This window comes from Phalacrocorax aristotelis, chromosome 1, assembly GCF_949628215.1.
Source record: "Phalacrocorax aristotelis chromosome 1, bGulAri2.1, whole genome shotgun sequence".
NCBI lineage: Eukaryota > Metazoa > Chordata > Aves > Suliformes > Phalacrocoracidae > Phalacrocorax > Phalacrocorax aristotelis.
In genome coordinates, this window is record NC_134276.1 from 205,774,269 (window position 1) to 205,799,306 (window position 25,038).

The 25,038-nt window shown below is 38.0% G+C and overlaps 1 protein-coding gene across 6 annotated transcripts in view; it reads right to left on the reverse strand.

The window, feature by feature from the left end:
* The window catches only part of MAGI2 (membrane associated guanylate kinase, WW and PDZ domain containing 2), a 762,823-nt gene that overhangs the window by 156,595 nt on the left and 581,190 nt on the right, over positions 1 to 25,038 (reverse strand). For all 6 annotated transcript variants that reach the window (XM_075081471.1, XM_075081469.1, XM_075081468.1 and 3 more), the window contains exon 7: positions 1,857 to 1,914. In XM_075081471.1, coding sequence (XP_074937572.1) covers positions 1,857 to 1,914 — 58 coding nt within the window. The remainder of the gene's footprint in view (positions 1 to 1,856; positions 1,915 to 25,038) is intronic.

Sequence of the window (25,038 nt, forward strand, 5' to 3'; positions counted from 1 at the left end):
GCCTCGTGCCTTGCGTCTGTTTAACTGTGGATGGACATGAAATGGAGGTAAATACTGGACCTTTTTCTGACTCTGCAGTGCAGTGTGAGCCTCACTGGTGTCAGAATGCCTTGGGCTGCGCTAACAACAAAGTGGGGTCTCAGTAAGAGATTAACGCACAGAAAGTGCACAACACCTGTTACTCACCAAAATGCACAAAGAACCATGGGGAAAGACGACTCTTACACCCAACAGCTGCATAATTTCATGTGTAGAAATGTTCAGGGGGGGTGAGTACAAAGAGATATGTGAACTCCAGCCCCTAGTTACTTGGGGACATCATAAAAGAACTCAGGCATAAAGAGAGAGGTAATTTAACAACATTATGTAAGGATTTCAAAAATTTACTCATCTTTTTGCTTGAATCTGGACTGACTGAGCTCATTTGGGCTGAGCAGCAAAACAGATGGGCTGCTGGCTCTTTCACCTGAGGGCAAGGAACAAGCCGGAGACAAAGGAGCAGAGCAGGTGCTACTGCATTTGGAGAATGAGACAGAAGTCAGCAGGGCAGTGGCCAAACACTGTTTTCATTTGTTTGTTTGCTTTGTAGGAGGGCTAGGGAAGTTGCATGGTCATCCACAAGCTGCTGCTGCTATAACATTAAAGAAAAGGGAATCTTTATCTTCTAACCCCCCAGAAATCAGATCTTTTTTTGAGCTCTCTGTCCAGGTCTACCCTGTGTCTGTTAATAGTAGCATATCCTGAGGTCTGGAAAAGCTCCAGTATCTACCCAGAGTGATCCTGCAGTCAGCATGTTGGTGTGGATTCAAAAGATCAGGTAAATAATGTGACATACAAACTAAAATTTTATATTTTGTATGAAACAACTAGAATAAATGTACTGCTTAAGTGGCAGGATTTGAAATTCAGATTTTAGGTCATGGGCCATCTTCTCTAAAGATCTCTCTTGTTTAACAAAAGGAACTAATGGATAGATCTTTCTCAACCTTTCAAGTGCTGGCTGCACAGTGGTCTGGACACACGAGTGGCTTTCTACCTCCTCTGCTGTATACTTTGTGTAAAGAGCAGAGTGAGAACTGACCACTCCAAACAGATATCACAATTTTGAATCTAGATTCATTTTACACAAGTCTCATTCACTGTGTTAAGCTAAAAAGCAGAGAAAATAATCTATGGTTTATTTATTTTATGTAGGAACTGGCCAGAACATGTTCTACTTTGTACTTCAAACAAAAGCTTTCTGTTGCCCTTTGCACAGGGGAGTAAGAATCTTTTTCTCTTATTTCATGACTAAAAATCTGAAAAAAATGAAAGCAAGGATTGTGCTGTGAAAATAGAAATTTATATGCTCTTATTTTAAGTACAAAGTAAAACACATCACCCCTAAAATTTTATATGCAGCGTATAAATAACCTGCCTTCTGGTACAAACAGTGTAAACATCTGATTTGCAGCAAGGAAGGACTACCCAGAAAAGGATCTAACTGAACTAAAATGATTATGCTTTGTTCTACTCATTGATTAACAAGATCTCTACCTCCTGGATATCCAAACCTTATGTGGGGAAAAAAATATTTCATTAATGAGTATGATCCTTGTACAAGTATTAGCTGGAATGGTACCATGAAATCAGGCCCTGGAGAAAGAGAATGACGGAATACCTAAGTCACTGATTTGAGACACATTGAGTATCTTTGGACACATTGGCTGTATTGATGACTGAGAATTCCTGGTATCCCCTCAGTTTAACAGGTCAAGTAATTGTACCCATGCCTTGCCAGGCTAAGCACTGCAGAGGATACTAGTATCAGGTAATGACATATTAACAGCAACTTAATATTGAACTTGGGAACTTACTCAACATAATAAGTGCCATAAATGGGATCATCAATTTTCTCCCAGCCATATGGAAGTTCTGAAAAACAAAGAGTTATCTCTTTCAGTATATGCAGTCCAGAATGCTAAGATCTCTGAAATAAGTTGTGGATCTTTGCTGGGTGTTGAGGGAAATATCTTGATAGTGAAATTAGATACAGTGACCAATGCAAATTGCAGATCTTGAACACACACCATGGCACACACAAGTATTAGTAACTTGAAAATTGGCATGCGAACACTGATCTCAGTCTCTAGAACAACACATTTTAGTTGAACTACTTTCTTGTTCCAACAGCTGTGCCAGCCAGCAACTGTAGCACATCTTGTATGACATCACCGCCAGAGGAAGTGAGGGCATTCTGTTTTCCCAAATAGGTACATACAAAAAAAGTACTTTGCTTTTTGGGCTTATTTTCTTTTTTTTAGGAATCCTGGACAAGTTGATCTAGAAGGAATGAAAAGCGTTTGCCTCCTGCCATGTAAGTACAGTAAGTATACCTAAATGTTCCTGAGAAGTTTGTACTGTTCAGCTCACTGTAATGACAGTTCCACAGCCACAAAAAGCACCCTGTTTCAAAGCTTACTTATATATCAGGAATGTCAGAGTATGGAGTAGTACACAGAAGTACAAACCAAAATAAGGTATTATAGTATCTTCTGGCCATAAAACTAATTACATTTCGCAGAAATAGAGGTTCCTAAAATATTCCAGCATTAACAATTAAAATGATAAATACATTAATCTCATGATCTTGAAAATCAATCTGTGTTCATGTACAAGCAAACTGTCATATACATATTCATGTACATCCTTACATAGTTTATTATCACTCACACTGAATGCTTAAAAAAAAATTATACTACCAGCAGACCTTCATCTTGTTTAAAAGGCACCAGACAGTTGTTATAAGTATCTCAGTTGACACAAACAGAATAAAAACATCAGTGCCAGATGTGATGACTGTTATGGAGCAGACTCACAAAAGGATGGGCATTCCCATCACACACAGGTATTGATGTCTGTGTAGTTAAAGACTATGGCATAATATACTGAGAGTGGTACTGAGATTCTATGAGCAAATTTGGTTCTGGATTTCCTTATCTCAGATTTTTTTTTTTCCTTTTTAAACCCAGTCGCACTTTTAAAGTAACTTTTTGGAGACAATGAGTACTGAACTGGACAGAGTGGAACTGATGTAGCTCATACTGAACACAGTCACTAAACCGGCCATAAAGAAGTACTCTTGGATGATTTCAGCTTCATTTTTTTTTTCAGTGTCAATGTGAATAGACAATTATGGATGTGCTCTAAAAGGAAGGTACAGGCTGGCTGGCAATAGGGAGATTAAAGAGTTAAAAAACAATTTTAAGCAATGGATTCATCTCTGCTTGTTACTTCTCATTTAAATGCCTTTGTATTAGCTGATTCTTTCTTGAGTGAACCTGCTTAGACAGCCGTGGTCTTCATGTCACATTGCCCTCAGAGGACGTTTCTGCTCAGCCTGTTCCAATACTGCAATGTTGGATACAATCTTCTGCCAGAGACCAGCAGATTAGGAACTCCATGTTATTTTCTTTTTTGTAACAAAAAGCTCAAGGACTTACTTAATCTTCATACACAGTTTCTCCTATTATTCTTACAATATTGTTAGCTTTGAAATCTTCACAAGTCCATACTCTGGGCTGCTTTTGTAAGGGCTATTTTGTTATTGTCACTTCATAGGAATAAATGCAGCACAAGGTATTTAAGCAGGTCACAGAATCACAGAACGGTTGAGTTTGGAAGAGACCGCCCAACCCCTCATGGTTGCTCAGCGCCATCTCCAGCCAGCTTTTGAATATCTCCAAAGACGGAGACTCCACAGCCTCTCTGGACAACTTCTTCAAATGTTTGATCACCCACAGAATGAAGAAGTTTCTTCTTATGTTTAAGCAGAATATCCTGTATTTCACTTTGTACCCTTTACCTCCTGTCCTGTCACCAGGCACCACTGAAAAGAGTCTGGTTCTGTCTTCCTTGCACCCTCCCTTCAGGTATTTCTTTAGGTTGATAAGATGTCCTTGAGCCTTCTCTCCTCCAGGCCAAACAGTCACAGCTCTCTCGGCCTTTCCTTACAGGAGAGATGTTCTAGGCCCTTAATCATCTTAGTGGCCCTTCACTGGACTCTCTCCTGTATGTCCTTGTCTCTGTTGTATTGGGGAGCCCAGAACTTGGATCCAGAACTCCATCTGTGCCTCACCAGTGCTGACCAGAAGGGAAGGATCATCTCCCTTGACCTGCTGCTGGCAATGCCCTGCCAGCTGCAGCCCGAGAGGCTGTTGGCCTGCTTTGTTGCAAGGGCATGTGACTGGCTCATTGTCAGGTCACCAAGCATTAGAAAGCCCTGGTGTTGCTCTTCCCAGACATGCCCAGAACGGCAATAAAATCTGTAGGGGATTGACCATACAATGGTTCCCACAAAGTCCTGTATATCCTGGGACAAGACTGTGGGGTGTAATAAATAAATATTTAAAAAGAAAGCAGCTGATGCACAAATCCTGTACTGCCCCTACAGTAAATTTCATTCCCAATGCATGCATGATAAATAAGGCTCCTCTTAATAACTTGCTTTGAAAAAAATGATGCTTTTACATAACCCCATGACATAGACTAAATATAAAGTATTAGTTTAAATACAGTAAGTATGTTTTATTTTCATGTAACCTTGCAAGGTTTTCTTCACTTAATTAACTTCATGTCACTTTCATATCAGGCCATCTAAAATTACACTCCCTTAGAAAAAGGTGAGGCAGGTACTAGTAAAATCTGTACATACTTAAAAATACACATAAACATGCACACACACACACACACACGTGTGCATAGGTCCTGTTCCCAATGTGAATTAGTAGACAGAGTTTTTTCCAAACACAAAATTAAAAAAAGAAAGTAGATGTTATCTCCAAATTTAAAAGTAGGTATCTTTCTATAAATATGTACACTTTAAAGTGTATAGATGCAAAGGACATATTTTATTTCACATATTTATGAAAATCTCAAATAATTTGAGGATTTAGAATTAACTTATTGGCCTATTTTTTTCCTAAAGTAATGACACATAACTGTATTTATGAACTAGCACAACTATTAAGAAGGCAAATTGCAAATCTCATTTTCTAGTGTAAAAGTCTGTAAAAATTTAATGAATTGGACATATTATGGAGAACTCACTTTTAAATGCATGGATTGAACCACTGATTATCTAACATCATAAAATAGTCATGGGTTCAGAAGAAAGGAAACAAAAAATTACCTTTATGTACAATAATAGATATAAACTCAATGTAAGACTATGCTCTAATTTCATTTTTCCATTTCAGACACAGCCTGTAAGCTATTTTTAATTAAAATTTTGTGTTGACCAGTAAAATGAATTACTAGAGCACAAACCCCAAGCCCCTCGCTCCCGCCCAAAGTATGGCAGATAAAGTTAGTAGAGTGTAGTTCACTGCAGAGCTTGTGTTAGAAGAATCTTCTGCTACATTTGGTTTCAGAAGCACTGTGGTTATTCTTCATTACATTAAATGAAATCTATTAAATTTTTCACTATTGAAATGAAAGATTACAGGACAGAAATACTTTAGTGCTTCATCAAATAGGAAGCTAAATATTTGCCAAATTAGGGGTGAGGGCATTACAGCTTCTCTTTTTCATTTCACTGTGCCCAGTGATGATCATTAGGGATGAGAGTGAACAGTAAACATTTATGAAAGAGAATTGTTATAAAACATTTGTAAAGGAGATTATTATTGGCCATCATGATTTGAATTGGGAAGGCAACTATAAATTATAGCATTCTCTGATATTCATTTGGTAGCACTAACATGCTAGTTCATGTATATTTTCTGCAACCAATGGTTTCATGGTTACTATGCTACATATGAAGTCTTCATTTTCATGAGCTCAACACTTCTATCATTCATGTCTTTCAATTCTACTGACTCCAGGAGGATTCCTCTGTATATAAGGAAAAAAAAATTCTATCCTTTATTTTCAGCCTTCAGTATCTGACATTCCATTCCCACAATTCTCCTCCTATCATCCAGTGGAGTGTCTGTTCAGGAACATTTGTAAAATCACCACTTAAAAATCAGTAACTGTGCAGCATTTGGCAAGGCTGATACCATGAGTGGATGGAAAGGTGCTGGATAATCTCTATAGTATGCATATATGCTGCAGTTTTCACACTTCATGCTTTATTGATTACCAGAGAAGCCGCATATAGCTAATACTGCAGTAGTCATCCCCCCGAAAAAAAAAAAGATCAAAAAGGCACAGCTGATACTCAGACACTTTGCTCAGTATGCATCTGGGTAAGCTTTTAAATGCAGAATGAGTTGAATTTCTAAAAGTTAAATGCCCAGTGGTAACAAAGGCCCTTGTATTTTCAAAGAAAGAAAGAAAGAAGGAAAAAAGAAAGGAAAAAGTGATGTAAATTCAGTCAGGTCACTTTAATAATCGGTGGTAGTGCCTTCTCATCACAGCCTGTTTATGCTAATGGCCCAGATGCTTTTATTTTGCCTTCTGAAAGCTGTGGTGTTTCAGAATGATTTTTGATGGTGTCAACCTTCTCTGGGGATGGTGGAAGGAGTACGTTTTGGATCTCAATGTACCAGGATGAAAAAGCATATTACCAAACTCAAAGATCAATTTTTCTGAAGTTTATGGAGTACTAACTGTGTTAAAGAGAGTCATAAAAACCTCTCAAGGTTTCAGAACAACGGCCAGCATTATGTCACTACCCTACTGACAGACTGGAAGGAAAGATGAGAACATATTTCTTGAATTGTCTGCAATCAAAATATTTGTATAGTACAAAAGAGAATAGTGTGTGAGAGAAAAAGAAAATATAATGCCTGCTGTTCTTGAAAATGCTGTCAATAAGGATGTGGGAGCTGTGGAAGTCAGCATGAGTTTGGTTCACCTGCCTTGTTAACACCCAGGCACAGGTCAGGAATCCTTTTCTAACCTATGTATGAGACTTACCAGAAAAATATTGTATCTTTCCACACAACAGCCTGTGTTTGTTTTATCACTTGCTTACTTTCTTCTCTTTTCTTTTTCCCTGTTTCAAATTCAGTTCTGCCTTTTCAAGTCCGTTACCTACTGCAGAGTGTATCAGATGAGCTGTATTAAAAGCTACAAAATACAGTGCAGCTCCACAGGCTAATGCCGTTGCACACTGTTCCAGTTTCTTTAAGATATATAGTCTTTGCAAATATTTATCTGCAGTCATCACTGCATAGCTTACACAGAAGACGTTGCCTGCAATACCCTAAGGCACAGTGCACAGATTATCAAGGAGCGGATGCTGCTCATGGTATGCTATGCTGCTCCCTCAGGAGCAGAGGGCTGGAGCTGTCTGGTTTGAATGTTCTCTTTAGCACGTGTCCACATTGCCCAGCTGATACATGAGACAGATATAGTAGTTGTACTGCTGCTTCTGAAACCTTCTATTACAGATTGCCATAAGGAAAGAGAGGATAACACTGAAAGTCAATATTTAACCTACTATCCACACATCTTCTGCTAGGTCACCTGTCTGCTTAGCATCTGGGAGCTCCAAGAAACAACAGAAAAAGCAACAGGTATATGGTATGGCAAAATCCTTCATACTGCCTCAACAGGTTCCTCCACCTAGCCATGTTTCAAACGACATTGCCTAAGCTGGAAAATGCAATTACTAACATGAACTTCCCTATGCTAGTGTACAAATCAAAAGCTGTAGGAGAAAATAAATTAGATTAAAAAATCTGAAGTTGAATTGTTCACTGTCTCAGTGAAAATAATAACAAAGGCAGGATGGACAACCCCACCTCCATAGCAAAAACAAATTCACTCTTCCTTTCACTGAACATCTGGAAAACTTAGGGAATGTACCAACTCCACACCAAGCTGTGGAATCATAGAATCACAGCATCATTTACACTGGAAAAGATCCATTTAAGCTCAATTTCAATTAAACCCGTGTTCTCCAACTGTCATTCTCATAGAAGCAAATTTCACAAAGTCATGACTGTTTATGTTCTGTCTGTAATCACAAACCATTCATGTGCAATTTATTCTCGTGAATAAAGTGACATTATGCATAATTTCTTCTTGCACAATGGAAACAAATGTCTAAGTAATGTTCACATCTGATAAATGCATCTTCTTCCTTCTGTGCAGCTTATTGTGACATGCAGCATCCTTAACTGTGCAGAACATAGATTACTAAATATTGCTATCAGTTCAATATTTTGTCCCAGCATTACCAAGTGAAATATTGCCAACAGTAGGCAATTTTTCACACTATGTGTATCATGTGATATTTTTCACATCAGGTATACTTGAGCCATCTGACATGCAGAACTGTGAAACATCTAATTAAGATTTGCATTAATACAGTGGAAAAGTACCAACTGAATTACAGAGTTTTAACTATCAAAAAGAGCTCGTAAAGGGCATGTTAACTACTAATTCAAATAAAAATTAAAAAATGCAATTAAAAAGAAATTAGAACTTTCTAAGAAATTATAATTTCTAAGAAATTAGAAAAAGAAATTGAATTTGTTTAGGTTATAGTAGGCCTGAGATAGTTTCCTTAATAAAGCCTTAATAAAGAACTCAGTTCTCAATAGTTTGCTGGGCAATAGCTGAAGCTGGTCTGAGTACTCTCCATGGACCTTTTCAAGAAAAATCTTAGAGTTTCTGTTAAAAGACTCCAAATAAACTACAAAACCTTGTTTTCAGTGTATTTAGAAATAATTGACTTATTTAAGGCAGAAATACTCACTGAAAAACAGTTATTAAAACTTTATTTTTTTAATTAAATCTTATTATCCTTTTGTCTTTTTTCTCTGTCCTTACTCCTGTGTTATTTGTGCTGGGTCCTTGCTTTATAATTCAGGATGTCTGGGGAGAAAGAAGCATAAACCAGCTCCTTGGTTTCTTAATTTCCACTAAGGTGACTTTTGTTTTGTTGGGGAAATAGAGTTGACTAGGAAACACTGAAAAAAATCTCATTTTTTAGCTACAGGTTCTTGCCCAGAAGGCTGGATATAAATGCATCAAGTTTCCACGGAATAGAGTTATGTTCCTTATTTTCCAGGAATAGTCTGGAATAATTTTCTGAATTCTGTGCTAATTACATGTTATCACATTTTTAATATAACAAAGGGTACATCTAAACAGAGTCACTGAAACCCTTGTCCTCACAGCTCTTAGCTTTAAACTAGCTCTCCTGGTCACTGCTAGGAGTGAAGTCATTTCAGGATGGATCTCAGTGCAGAACATGAACCTGCCAGAGAAGTTCAGCACGTGCCCCAGCAGTTACTCACATGCATGCTGAGGAGCTGCGATGGCATTACCCTCTGGTTCAAAATTCAGCCATACACATAAAAGAAACTGTGACAGGCACACTCCTTTTACAAGCTGAAAAGGACCCCCAAGTACATCAACTGCGTGCTGCATTACCAATTTGTACTCCTGAAGTTCAGCAGATTTGCTTCATGCCATATACAGCTCCAATGTGGAAGATTCTGCCTTTGAAATTGATTTTATTAACACAGCTTTCTTTACGCTATATTCTTTAGACTTTGAAGAAAACAGACTGAAAAGAAACATTCTTTTTGATCTTTTGGATGTTCAAATCTTTCAGTGCTTGTACCTCATTACTGACTGTATCAATTCAGCCTTGTTACAAACCAGTGTTTTCTACCTAATAAGTGCCTGATCTCATGAAGTTAGGCATTTCTTCTTCTATTTGATTTTCAGTCTCTTCATTTATTTATATTATTTCCTTTGCTGTTAAATGTTTAACAACGTATCCTGTGAATTTATGGAGTTATTGACCCTACTGTTATTATATAACCTAAAACCTGCAGTTTGGCTACTGACCTAAAAAGCCCCATAGAAGTACGTAGCTACTATTAGTCCAGGCTAGACCTCATGGGAGGCAGTAGGTATTCTGTTAGTAGTATCTCAAAATCATATATAGGCTTCAGCATACTTTTGCTAGCCTTCAGCTCTTAAATTCTGGTATGACAAAGAAAAAAGTCTATTATTCTGTAACAAACCCAAATCAGACATTTTGATGCTCTTTTCAGTGCCAAACTTTACTAAAGGGGAAACAGGATTACCCTCAGTCTCTTCGCACAGGGCAACTACACCTGCCCTGACCATCTTGGTGGTCCTCTGCTGAACTTGGTCCTGTGTATCAATCCTGTTTGTCTTGTATTGGGGCTCCCAAAACTGGATGCAATATTACAGATGCAATCTAATGAGTCAGCTCCCAACCTGTACTGTTGCAAGATTTCCTTCCTGCCCAGGTGCAGGACTTCGCATTTGTCCTTGTTGAACTTTGCAAGGTTTCTTCTGGCCTGTTCCTCCAGCCTGGCTGGGTCCTTCAATGGCAACCCTGCCCCTAATGATGTTGACTGGTCCCCCTGGAGTCATCGACAAAGGTGACTTTGTTGCCTCCTTCAGAGTGTACATAAAGATGTCAAAACGGGACAGACTCTGCTATAAACCCCTGCAATACTCCTCTTGCATAGGCATTCAGGTATAGTATGGCCCATTAACCACTACCCTCTGAGCCCCACCACCCAACCAGTTATTTACCTGTGCAGTTCTCTGTCCATCCAGATTTTTAATGCCCTAATTGCCAAACACAAATATTGTGGGAGACAGCGCAAAAAATCTTGCAAAAGTCAAGGTAAATGACAACCACTGTCATTTTAGTATAGCGATCAGGTTGATCATGCATAATTTGCACTGGGTAAATCCACACTGGCTTTTCCTAGTCACCACCCTCTCCTTTGGGTGCCCAGAAACATGTCCTCAGAGAACTTGCTTCATGATCTTGTCAGGGACATTGTCAGGGCCTGTCACCTGCCAGTGTCCTGAGCTTCTCTGCCACAGCATCTTGAACTTCACTGTTTCATGGTCACTGTAGCCAAAGCTGCCATCAGTTATCACATCTCCCATTAGTTCTTGCTGTAGTTCATAGCAAGTCCAGCTGTGCATCCGCCTTCATGGTGGGGCCATCTGGTACTTATATTGAGAAGTTATCCCCAAAAACCACCAGAAATCTGGTTGCCTGCTTGTCTCCTGCCTTGCTGCCCATCTAGAAGATGTCAGGGAGGTTAAAGTCCCCTATGAAAACCAGAACCCGACCTCCACCAGCCAGCCGTCCATCCCACAGGAGAGCACCATACATCTGTGCTGTTCCTCTGCACACAGGACAACCCTTTTTCTTAATCTCCTCTAACTGTCTTTCCTAGTCAAACAGGTTATTTTACCTTGTTTGTGACTGATTTTTAAAATAAGAACACTAAAGTTTAATTAAAATTTTGATCAACAGTAGAAAACATTTGTTTCATGACTTCATTTGTCTCACTGGGCCTTGAGAGTCTCAAGTCAATGTTTCAAAATAAAGCACACAGCATAGTGCTTTCTGGATTTTTGTTTTTCTGCCCTGTTATTACACCAAATAGCAATTACTTGATTTTATGTGACAGACCAGTGAGGCAAATGGATAGACATATTATAAAAAGAGATGGGAAAATGTAGCACCTATAGTAATAATGAAAAAAAAACCAGCCAAGAACTACTTTGTATGCTTACAATGAACTGATTATCTGTGGGTGGTCCACAAATAAAAGCTATCCTGCCCAGACTGTAAAATTGCATAGGTACATCACTTATTTGTGATGAGCTGCAACTGCCTCAGAAGCATTGGATACTGGCCTTGGATGGAAATCTCAGAGCAGACTAAATAAACTAGTGCTCTGATCAAGTACAAGACATCTTACATTTCTATATTTTATTTCCAACTGGCCAATGAACAATCAGATAGAAGAATCCTCCTCAAGGTACTTCCTACATGATCTGTTTCTATGACTACCATGCCTTTTAATAATGTTTTCACAGTTCTGAACAGTAGCTGGATATATGTAATGCAGATACATTAGCTGTTTAAATAATATTTGATGAAATAGATCAGTACAATTGATGATGGAGATTACTGTGGAAAATTCAGGTTAACACTGCAGCTGCTGAGGCAGCAATTCTTGATTTATACTAGTGAAATTAGATTAGAATCTGGTTTTGTCTCCTCAGTGGCTTCACTGACTTGTCTATGGTGAGAACTTTAAAAGTCCCATCTTTTTATTTTTTGCTTTGTTCCACAATAGTTAAAAACCTGCTTTAGTTTCATGTAACTGCTTTCTGAAACTTCTTGTCATAACTTATTCATCATTATGCATTCGTTATATTTATGAGGACACTCAAATTGAGTCACTCCATACTTTAAACATTATGTTAAAAAATCCCTTGGCATTTGAATGACAAGGAAATATGTATGAATTCAGAAGCTTATTTTTCTTTATTTGAATTGTAATGCCATCTGCCAAAACTCTTTCTCAGTATGGTTCTTTGACAGTATCAGAAAGGAACTGTGCATGAGAAACAGATGTGTGGTCCTTTGTTAATATACCAGACACATTTTGTTTGCATTCGTAAGGGCACTGTACAAATGTAGTGTTCAGTTAATACACCGATTTGTGACAATGACAAAATAATCAGGTTTGTAAGTCACTTTTCCTTCAGGAGTTTTAACTGTATGGGATAATAACAAGGCAGTTAAGGTCTACCCATGTTTTCTTCATATTTTGCTGTTCAGTAATGTTGGCAGGTAACTAACATGTTATAGGAAGAAGGAAAAAAAGGAAGGCAAAGTAGTACTTTCATGTTCATAGCAATTATTTTTTATTTTTATGCTCTGCAATGTGATGAAAAGTGGCAACACACATTTTCTTCTTCCATTTTTCCTTTCCTCTTTCTTCTCAGTGTAAATCATTTATAAGACTGAATAGAGTAGTAACCCAAACACTAGAGAGGAGTAAGAGGGTACTGTGTTAGAGGGATAGGATGGAGATGGGGCAGAGGGATGGAGAAAAACAAAGAGCAGGCTGTAGCTCTTTGTATGTCTTGTTTATCATTAAGCATCTCCAAAACCCTTCAGGTTCTTTTCCCAAAGAAAAGAGCTTCTTAGTTCTCCCATGAAAACCCAAATCTCCTTCGAAGACAAGCTGCAGTCTCTTCCTAACTCTGCCTAAAACTAGTAGATTTTTACTGAAAGAATTTTTTCCTTCCCATGCCTCCTTGAGACTCCTTCCTTCCTGGTTTCAGCTGGGATAGAGTTGAATTTCTTTGTAGTAGCTAGTATGGGGCTGTGTTTTGGATTTTTGCTGGAAACAGCGGTGATAATGTGGAGACGTTTTAGTTGTTGCTAAGTAGCGCTTACACTCGTCAAGGACTTTTTCAGCTCCCTGTGCTCTGCCGGGTGCACAAGGAGCTGGGAGGGGACACAGCCGGGACAGCTGACCCAAACTGACCAAAGGGATATTCCATACCATATGACGTCATGCTCAGTATATAAAGCTGGGGAAGAAGGAGGAAAGGGGGGCATTTGGAGTAATGGTGTTTGTCTTCCCAAGTAACCGTTACGCATGATGGAGCCCGGCTTTCCTGGAGATGGCTGAGCACCTGCCTGCCCATGGGAAGTGGTGAATGAATTCCTTGTTTTGCTTTGCTTCTGCGCACAGTTTCTGCTCTACCTATTAAACTGTCTTTATCTCAAACCATGAGTTACCTCACTTTTACTCTTCCGGTTCTCTCCCCGTCCCACCAGGGTGGAATGAGCGAGTGGCTGCGTGGTGCTGGGTTGCTGGCTGGGGCTAAACCACGACAAGCCCCCACCAGTGATGCAGCCCCTCTGAATTCTGCTGGGTAGGAGCATCTCTGCTACTGTATCTAAACCTGAGTCTCTCCCATTCCCAGAACTTCTGAGGGGAATAAGATTATAAAGACAAGATTATAAAGTGCCTGCTCACTCTTTTCATTCATGTGCAGCAATAGCCTAGTTGCATAAGTCAGGGACTTTCAGGTTACTCAGTCATATGGCTGCCTTTATCATAAGCATCAACCCAGAGGAATGAAGTATCTGACTTGCACAATACTGCTATACATAATTTTGGAATCAGCAACTGATCTACTTGAGTTATTCCAACAGAAAGTAACCTTTTCCTTAGTGTGTGCCCTTGCTTTGTACCACCTGGTACAGTTTTGATTCCTTCACGGGTATTATATTAACTAATTACTGAAATTAAATCAATTACTTTTAATTGCATTTGTACTTAATTGTTGTAGGTAGGTTTCCAAACTGAAGCTGTACCAACTCAATGGCATAATAAACAAATCTTCAATTTCTGCTTTTTCTGTTAGCCTTTTAATTTCTGCTCTTTACTGCTCACCAGTCTCTTCAGCTCCTTAAATATCAAGGTCACTACAAGTTCTTAAAAAAAAAAAAGGACCCTAGAAACTGCTTCTCCTACAACTTATCCCAAGAGATGTATTGTTTACCACAAAGTTAGTACAGAACAGAGCCTACAGGGACCCTACAAGAACACCAAACACAAAGACTGAACAGATCTCACACTGCAGTATCTGATTTCAGCCCAGCTTTGCCTGAGTCTATTTTATACCTTTCTAATTCCTCTGTAAGCCAGCTTAGAAGTAATCAGATATTGGCATACAAAGGCATGCCTTTTACTGACTGACCTAGTGATACTTTTTGAAATTTTTTGAGAATTTCTCATTCTGGCCCATCAGAACAATTCAGACTGAGTGCTTAGGCTGGGTCACTTCAACATCAGCACACCCTGTTCAGAAGGCTCAGTAGCAAGGGCAGCAGCATGACCTTACTGACTAGAGCCTCAGTTACTTCAAAAAATACATGTATGATGGCCTGAAAGAAAATATAAAAACTACTGTTCAACCAAAGCCATCCCTAAATCGGTAGAAGGGAATCTGAGGATATCAGACAAATAAACTATGCAGAAATTGCAAGTGGAAGAAATGGAGAAATTAGGCTGTGGCAATGTGTTTCTTAAATTGATTTTGTTGTCATTGTCTGTAACTACACATAGATGTAATATAACCAGGGAAGAACAAGTAAACACAGAACAGAGCAACTTTTAGTGGCTGGTTATATTTCTTTTCATTCATTTGCAGTCTTCGTGAAACTTAATAAACTCTACTGGCCATATGCAGGCAGAACTCAGAGGATGAGAATTCTATTGGGACTTCTTTACTGGACAGGTGTAGACACTATAATTATTATCTTAAAGTCAAGCAGAGCTGGAAGGGACTTGGTTTTTATGTCTCTCTCGATAGGCACTCCTGACATTGTAACTGTAATGCTTGCTATGTACTGCTGTAAAATGTAATGGTGAGATTGTCATCCATAACTTTCAGATGCAGCAGAATGGGCTAAATTCAGTTTGTTTGTAATTTATGATATATTCACCGTGTGCACTAATCAATAGCTAGTTATGTTTTCCCTGGATCAACTTTAATTATTTTGAGGAAAATGTCATATGCCCACAAAATACATGTGCTCAATTCCTAAGTTTGCCTTTTGTGCTGAGCTGCATTTAGTATTTGTGGAGTTAAACTACTGTTTATTTTCGTCTTTGATATGTAATTAGGTGTTTGCATTTTACAGGCTTGGTTCACATCTGGTTCACTGGTCTGTTCTCACAGAAGAAGATTATTTCTGTATCATGGGGAAAAATAAGCCTCCAATCTTTTATAAAAAGTCTTACAAATGCGGAGAATTGAATGCTACATGCATTTTAGGTGCATATATTTCTCTGCTCCACTGACAAAGTCAGTTGTGCAACTGCCATGTTTGTAAAATGGTTGGCTCTGAGCACTTGCAACACCTGTGGCAGAGGCAGCCTCTGCCAGCCTTTTAGTACATAGTGAAATGATAAAAATATATTAGTTTTCCACTTTGCAGTTGCAGTCCTAATTACACAATGCAGCTGGTGCTGCAGGAAAAACCATGCTGTTTAACATTACAGGAATTTAAGTGGAAGGAGTGAAGATGGTGTTGCTTTGCAACTGTCTTTTTCTTCTCTTTAATCTCTTTTTTTTCCTTTCTACTCTTTTAAGATGAGCTGATGATGAGAAAGGGCAAAGAGACAAGTAGAGTGCAAAGAATGAGTGGAAACAAGTGAGAGAAAGCATCAGTGTGACAGTGAGGGGAGGAAGATACCTTGCTATGATTGGCATAATGTAACAAACAGGATACCTTTTGGTTTCCTAAAAGTGATGGAAGACAATGGTATCTCCTGCAAGTTCAAACAGGAACAAATGCTCATGCAGTTTGTAACGTTTGTACTAAAGAAGGTACAAAGTTTGTGTTTATAACTTCTGGGTTTGCAGAAGCTGAGTCTGGATGTCTGTTCCAAGTCTAGAAGAGAATGGGGATTGTCTAATATGGTTTTAAGACCATGAGCTGGCTGCTCCTTTAAAACAAAAACCCTGTGATACGAACACGTAACTCACTAGTGAATGCTTAGCATGACAAGGATTTTATAAAATTAAAACTCATTTAGGTGTCAGTCTAAGGTTCTCCTGAGAATATTTGCATTTCCTTGTCAATGCCACTCAGTTTTTTAGGACCACAGCTTTAAACAGGGTAAGTATGGGCTGTATCAGGTCTGTCACTTCTACATTGTCTTCAGGAGTCTGAAGTTCACAACACTTAATCGTTATTTGCTCAGATTTAACGTATCCTGCGCTCTTATAACAATATCTGTTTACCTCAAAAAAATGGGGACCTCATGAGTGACTGCCATCCTACAAGCATCAAGGTCATTCTCATGTCCCTTCAGAACAGGGCTGTTAAAAGCAATTGGTGTCAGATAGTATCTCTGAGCTAAACTCTGCCCACTGTTCGATTTACGGGTCAGACTTCTGCCACTCAGATATTACCAAGGTTCTGAAATAATTTGATAAAGCGAACCCAGACACCAGCTACTCATAGCAATCAATCAATCACCAGCATCCTCATCCACAGTTAGTTCTGACAGTGAGCAGAAAAACATAGCCAATAAAAGTAATGAACAATATTGTATTAGTATCAAAGTCCTGGTAATCTTGAAAAAACTCTTAATCAATTCTCAATCTTGTCTGTTCACACAACAAAATCTGCAGTCTGGAGGCTGTTTTGACCTAAAAATGACAGGCAACAGCACCCTTTTTGCTGTAGCAAAAGTAATTCACTGCAACCAGAGAACAATTAACACTGTTTCACAGCTCAACCTGTCCTTGAATGATGTGACTTATATTCAGCCCAGCTCATTTTTCTGCTCTGTTCTTTCTCTGTAACTATTATTCTTATGAAAGTTTTGCCATCTGCTTTCAGGATCTTTCTTTTAACCCTTAATAGCAAGAAGATTATTTACTTTTGTTCCAACAGAAAACAAAAAAAACCTCTAAAAGACTTGAAATTTTGCTGTGGCTTTACTGATGACTCTGCTGTTCTGTGTAATCACGCTGCCCCTCATGAGAAGCAGCTCTCAAAAAAGGCCTTAAATTGTGATGCAGAGCGTATGACTTTGGTACAGATATTGTTAGGTTTTCTGCAAGTCAAGGTTACACTAACAAACCAAAGCCTTTCTTTCATGTCACTATGCAAACCTGAGATAATCTGGATAATTCTCCAGGAATGAAAAAGAAGGAATATTTAGCAGGGCAGAAGGACCGAGGAAATACAGACACACGTCATGTGGGAGTTGCCGCAGTAGAAACACTTCTGCGCATGGACACAGGAATTTGCGTCTCCTACTTGCAGTAACTCTCTGGCCCCGTGTGGTCTTCGTGCCCACGAGCTGCCCAGCCCTGGTGGGTTTCAGCTCTGCACAGCCAACAGGGCAGCCTCTGCCCTGCAGCAGAGTTTGCTTCTTTCCCAAAGAACCTGCACTAGTTTCGCTACCTCAGGGGGAGCAGCAGGGTTTAACCCATGGTAATTGTCCATTATCCACGGCCTTATCTTAGAAAACAAGAACTCTTATCTGAGTGGTTTTTCCATCTAATCTAATGCTCAGAAAGAGAAAAATTCTTAAGAGAAATTATCGCTTTTGCCTCATAAGTAGGCTTGCCCACTTATCTGTTTAATTTTTGATAAATTGATAAACACTTATGCTATTAAGGGCAATTAAAGACTGTGACAATAAAAGGAAAAAATATAATAAAAAATGAAATCAAGGACATCAGTGCTCAATCTTGTGAGAATAAAATATTGGATTAAAGAAAGGGAAAATTCAATTACTGCAATAGGAATGGTCTTGAGATGCCAAATATGAATATGAAATTCAGTTTTTAATCTATCTAAAAGTGTATGTCTGCAGCCTTTGATTTACACCCGCATCTAATGCAAATGATGTTAAGTAGGAGAAAATGTTTGGAAGAAAGAAAAAAGAGCAGTATAAAATGTATAACCTTCTCCTTTCTCCCTCAGAATAAGACCATGATCTCTTAAGGATAGCACACAAAAGCCTTTTATATTTTCCCTAGATCAGTTTTACCTCTGTATCACTTTTTTTAAAAAAAATCTTAATGGATATTTATGATATACTTTGAGTTATCTAGAGGCTGAAAATGGGAATCTCTGCTGAAGGTTCTAATTTTAGCATTTCATGTTCCCTTTCAAAGAGATATAACCTAATAAAATGACGAACAGAAATGAAAGAAATGTGCATAAGCAGACTTTGAAAACAACAAAGTGTAATTTTCAATTAGGATACTCTCCTTTTTGTTGTCCATTTCAAAGCATATAGTAGACTGACAACACCCACAGATTATTTTTCACATTTGCCAAAGAAAATACCTTGTAACTCCATTTGTATGGAGTTGATGCAAGATAAAAAACTTATCAAAATACTGAAACCAAACAGTATTGCCATATGTTGCAGTACAGAAGCAAATTATAGTACATTAACACCCCATCACTATCATATGAAAAGGCTGCAAAGATAAATGTTCCCCCCAAAAATCTACTAAAGGATTAAAAGGTGGGTAAGGTAACAGTTTTAAATGAAAAATACAAAGTAGTATTTTTTTTCCTTCAAGATTCCTCTTCTTTTTTCCTTCTTTCTTCCTATTATTACTATTCTTACAGATCCTCTCATTAGTTCCTTTTACTATCACTAGAGATCTTGATGACAAGTAGCTTCAAGTATATTTTTCTTACAATTAAATCTTCCAGGAGCTATAGTTTGAATAGCTCAAGAATATGTAAGCTGCTTATGTCTGATATATCAAAAGATTAGTGGTCCTCAGAGCCTCAAATTGTAGTATTATATATCCTGGTCTATCAAAATTCCCTTTTTTATTTTTTTGTCAGTATGAAACATGAGACTTGTCTAATTTAGTGTTTTAATAAAAATCTAGATTTTCTCATTTCAACACCCTTTTTTTTCCCCATCAGAATTATTTCCACTTGAAAGAAATCTGGGATTAAGCTAGGCTGTGCTTTCTTTTCTATAGTTTTCACAATGCATGGGTATTATTCTGGAATAAGAGTATCTTTTACTAGGTTAACCTTCAGCTGAATACTGAACACTTCACATATACACAAGGATGGAATGTTAAAAATAAACTAGAAGTACAAAAAGGATGAAAAGTCCCTGTATACAAGGTTCTGCTTTCAAAATATATAGATCTACTGAATTCTTCAGTTTCCCTTTTACCTTCAGAAGAAGAAAGTATAATTACCTATATGGTAATAATTACGTTAAAAACTCCAGTGGAGTTGCAATCTTCAGCAGAACTGAAGGAGGGCTTTGAGCAACCTGATCTATTGAAAGATGTCCCTGCCTGTGGCAGGGGGGTTGACTAGATGATCTTTAAAGGTCCCTTCCAACCCAAACCATTCTATGAGTCTATGATTCTGAGGATAACTGGTAATGTGAATGGTTATGGAATATAGGAATGTAGTCAACTTGACTAGAGGAACTCCAGTTTCTCTACAGGAGAGTTACTTTTCTTTTTTTATTGCCCCCATCCTCTCTTTTCTCTCTGCAGTTTCCAACCAGTCACTCTTAAGAGGTACTTTTTCCAGATCCCCAGTTCCATTCTCATACATCTACCCACAAATGTGCTCCCTCTTCTTTTAATAAAAATTCTTTACATGCTATCTCTAATAATTTGAGTGTTTCACCCTGAATTAACGTTGGAAATGAATCAGAAAACTTAAGAATTGTCATGATTTCCACAAAATTTGTCAAAAAGGGGCTTTTCTCAGGTTCGCTGGTTCTTGATGACAGTGTAGGTGGGCTTCTCATCTCAGCAAGGTGTGACTGTCACTATTTTTTTGAAGCAGACATAAACCAAATAATATGTTAGTCATCTATATGTCATTCTTCCACCAAAGTAATGACATTAGAGCATCCCGAAGGTCTGTGAACTGATCTAGTGTGCAGAGTGCAAAATCTGACTAGACTGACAACAACCAATCTTTTAGTCAGGAAAGAAGGGCTCTTTACAGGCTCCTTAGGAAGGACAGGCTGGGAAGACTAGGAGGTAGAATTGCCCTTTATGTGAGAGAACAGCTGGAATGCACAGAGCTCTGCCTAAGGATGGATGAGGACCCAACTGAGAGCTTATGGGTGAGGATTCAAGAGAATACAGGTAAGGGTGACATTGTAGTCAGTGTCTGCTATAGACTGCCTGACCAGGAAGAACAAGCAGACGATACCCTCTACAGAATGATAGAGGCAGCCTCACAATTGCAGGCCCTGGTCCTCATGGGGTGCTTCAACCACTGCAATATCCGCTGGAGGGACAACACAACAAATGTTGCTGGAGTGCATCAACAACTTTCTCACCCAAGAGATAGTGGAGCCAAAGACAAGAGGTGGTCTGCTGGACATCATACCCTCCAACAAGTTGGAGATGTGGAGGTCAAAGGCAGCCTTGGCTGTAATGACTGTGAGAGGGTGGAGTTCAGAGGTCCCTTCCAACCTTAACTATTCTGTGATTCTGTTAAGGCAGAAGATACTTGCAGCATCTACAAGGTCTTAAGTAGTCTAGATATTTGGATTATGATTTGTCAAATGTATGAAAAAAACTATGCTTAAAAAACAGCACAGAAACAGCCACAAGAAAGATAACGGAAGTGTACAAAAAAGGTAAAATGCACAAAAAAAACCAACAAAACCCAACAGGTTAAATAACTTTAGCCTTCATATTTATTCCTCCTTTCGTCCATTTCAGCTTCAGCCTTTGATTCTGGTTCCAAGATGTGTTTCAATGCACAGCCTACTCAGGAGGCACACACGTTCTGAAAACACTTCTGTGTTGTTGACTGCCTGCTTTTACTGTCTATATCTTTTTAATCTAAATACTTTTCATTGAAATTTGTTGCATATTAAAGAGAAATTTGCTTTTCTGTTTCACAAAAGTCCTCCCTTAATCCTTAATTGTATATGCCATCTCTTTCAAATTTAATCTATAGGAGTCTTAATCACACTTACATACTCAGTATGTTCTCTCTAATCATGCAGGTAACATTTTATTGACCTATTTCAGTTCCAGCTCATTAAACACAGCTGTTTTGATGTTTAAGAAAAGAGCAGAATGTAAAAAATCAAATTAAGTGTAAAATCTAAAATTAAGTATAAAAATGTAAAATTAAGATGAACAAAATGGCTGATTTCTCTCATCTAAATGCTCTTCTCAGGTCCACCCAAGCCCTCTGTTTTTTCTCACTGTGATCTGAGGTGTACGTGCAGAACTTCCATTGAACAAAGGGGATAAAATATTGCCCCCAGCCCCAAGACACATTTACACTATCGTGAATGAGATAACTTAGGTCCCAGAAGCAGTCTAGCCACAGACTTGGCAGCACAGAGCTGCATGCAAACTAAATTTATCCTGCTACTTCTGATGCAGAATAAGACCTTTAAGAGCTAGTCAGGCATCCCTTCAACATATTTTGAAAGCTGACTTTATTCTGTTCACTGCATTGGAGTTGTCAAGAGACTTCTTAGATTGTAAGTTCTTTTGGGCAGAGATCAGCTAATACTCATTTTTTGGTAAAAAAAAAAGGCTGTATTCTATGCTCTGTGACAGTACAAATTACTAATCATAAAGCTATGGTAGCAACAGGTCAAGTAGTGGCAAGACGTACTGTTTGCTAAAAACCCACAGTAACCAAAAATTATTTATTCTGGAAAACTTCTAAGCAAACACAATAAAGAAACACAGGAAGGATGTCATAAAAGTTTTTATCTGAGATATAAATGAAAAAAGCTTTAGCTACTATAAACAGCAAACCAGAAAACAATTCCATATTCTTATCAGCAGGTTGGGATGCAAGCAGATGGAGAAAATGATAAAGAATGGGATGGATGGCATTTTAGCTTCTGAGCCGTACTGTTGAACATTTTTGCTTTTCTGAGATTTCCAGGACACGCAGTTATGTTTCTATTCAATTTGGGCTGAATTTGCCTCTAGTTACAACTCAGCATTTATTGACTTGCAAGGATCCTTATTTTAGAGAGTTTATGTGCTGACTTCAGGTAAATCATAGTTCTCTACAGCATCATCCTCACTACTGAGGTATTTTATATTTGTTCTTGAAATTACTTGCTCAAAGCAAAACTTGTTTTTCAAATGTGTAGTTGAATAACGAAGTTCTCCAGCAGCTTTGCAGAATATTTTCCATATGAAGTGCTAAATCTGGTTACAGTGCTCAGCTTTCCTTTTCCACATGGCTACTGATATGTGTTTACAGATTACTCTAAAATATCTGCAAAATACAATAACGTTATGTTAAGAAGTATTTAGATATGGTAGGCTAAACTGTGCTTTTGATTCATGGTATGAAAACCATCAGAATAACTGATTAAATCTGAAAAAATAACTCCACCTGGTTTTGAATGTGGAGCTGTTATTATGGGTGGCATCATTAAAGTTGCTTTGAGATTGGTAGCTACAGCTTTTACTAAATCCCCTGGACCTGGGCCAGCTCACATTAAACTCAATGAAAGGAGATTTGCTTGCACTGAAATTCATCAGAAATGAACTCATGACGTTTAGAGCTGGCAAAATTGTATGTATTGACTACTTAGTTTCCTAAAAGCAGCGATGCTTTACCTACAGAATTTTTATCATAAGAACTGCTGGAATGTAAAAATAGGGATACTTTCAAAGACACAAATAGCAGTCATGTCCTTTGCTCCTATTAAAATTGTCCTTAAATATACCCTTTGATAACATGTTTTGCTCATATAGGGAGGCAGCCATGCTCGACTGAAAAAGTGGAAAATTTTCCCATTTTGTTTAATTGGAAAAGGAGCAGCTTTATAATGTCTTTTCTTCAGAACACACCAATGTTTTTAAACTTCAAATAATGAAGGCAAATATTGTTACACTTATTTTTGCAGATGGGGATATTGAAGCACAAAAAGATGGAATTTCTCATAGTCGCAGATTAAACCACTGGCAATGCATGGGGCACAGTCCAGGACTCCTGACTGTCTGTGAACCACTAGACTACACTATCTCTCAGCATGATTTAAAAAGCCACCCTCGATCTCAGAAGACAGCTTTGTAAAATATAATTTTGCAGAAGATTCTCGGAAGGGTTTCAGGTGCAGTAATTCTAATTCCATTTTTTCCCATTCATCCTATTTCCCAGGTTTTTGATTTAGCTTTGGGATTAGCTCCTGAGAACCTTGAGTTTCAGCCAAACATGGATTATGGATCAGATAATGCTAATTACAATTAATAATGTAGATATTAGTATTGTAAATGGAGAACTTACCAGGGAATTAATTTTGTCACTGAAAGTTGGAATGATGCTATAAGGACACAAAATCCATAACCAGGGACCAAAATATGAAAAAGGCAGGATTTAAGCTTAATGATATTTGTTGTGAATGGAGCTGGATGAAAAGTAAATTTGCCTAAACATCATAAATTTGTCACTCTATAACTATTCAGAAATTGAGAATGAGATTTGGAATAGATTTGGTTGCTGCTATTTTTTCTGGATGAGTTTCATAAGGGAAAATATTTGTTTAATTTAAATGCAGAGTGCAGGTACTCCCCATCAGGATGTGGCCTTCATGTTCAGAGATTTGAAGCAAATTTCCCACTTTCCAGAAGTATAGCCTTACCAGTGTTCTCTGTCAAAAAGCAAAGATTTTTATTTGCTTTTGCTCTTTCACTTCTTATGATTATTTATTTAACAGGGTAGAACCTGGAGTTTATGTATTTTCCTATGAGGGGAGCATTCTTGCTAGGCTAAAAGTTTACACACACGCTACATTTTTACAGGTCGACTGTGTACAAAATGGCGGGGATTAAGCACAACAGGGATTAAGAAAGCCATGATATACAAGGGCCTGCTGTTTAAACATGCAACTGGGAACACCTCTGCCCACACCAGGACTTTGGTGATTATGATGGACATGGTTAACAAATTGTCTGTATTATGTTCAGTGTCTTACAACACAACATTCAGGATTTATTGGAACAAGTGGATACATAAGCATGTGTCATTTGTATGGTCACATCAGCTTTTTCTTTGCTTTTCCCAGTATAGGAGTTGCTGCCAGGAACATCCATATGAATGATCATGTTGAGTTAAAATATATGGAGGAAGGTGATTATGGCAATTTAGTGATTTGTTGCACTGTTCTTGAAAGCTTTTCTTTCCAATCACAGAGCAGAAATTTTATGCTGTGGAAAATTTTGGAAAATGGGTAAATTTTCATCCTATGTCAAAATTTCAAAATTAACCTCTGAAATAAAATGTCTGAAACAAACATACTCACAGAAAGTGTGAGTTTCTAAGTGCTGAACCACAAATTTTGAAAAATATTGTTTGGCATATTTAATTTTAAGAAAAATCATAAACTGCTTATAACCATTGTGCAAGCAGCAAAATGTAACTTCTAAATTAGGTGTTCAATTATTTTCTCCCGTATCAGTAGAGATCTGCTGAAAATGTGGTAACATTTTCTCAGCCCTAGTTACTGTATATTGTCTAAAATTATTACAGTAGAATCTGCTTGTCCAAATGAAAATTAAAAGCCAATGGGGAAGCCAGAAGTGACCACTAAAATATTCTTTATAACAGGCCTTCCAAACAGCAAGACATGTATTGTGCTGATTCTGTCATTAAAATAGCTGAAAACTTCCAATGTTTATGAACAGACTCTTCAAAAAGAAATTCTGATGTGTATTTTTCATTCTCCTAATTTGAAGCAGAAAATG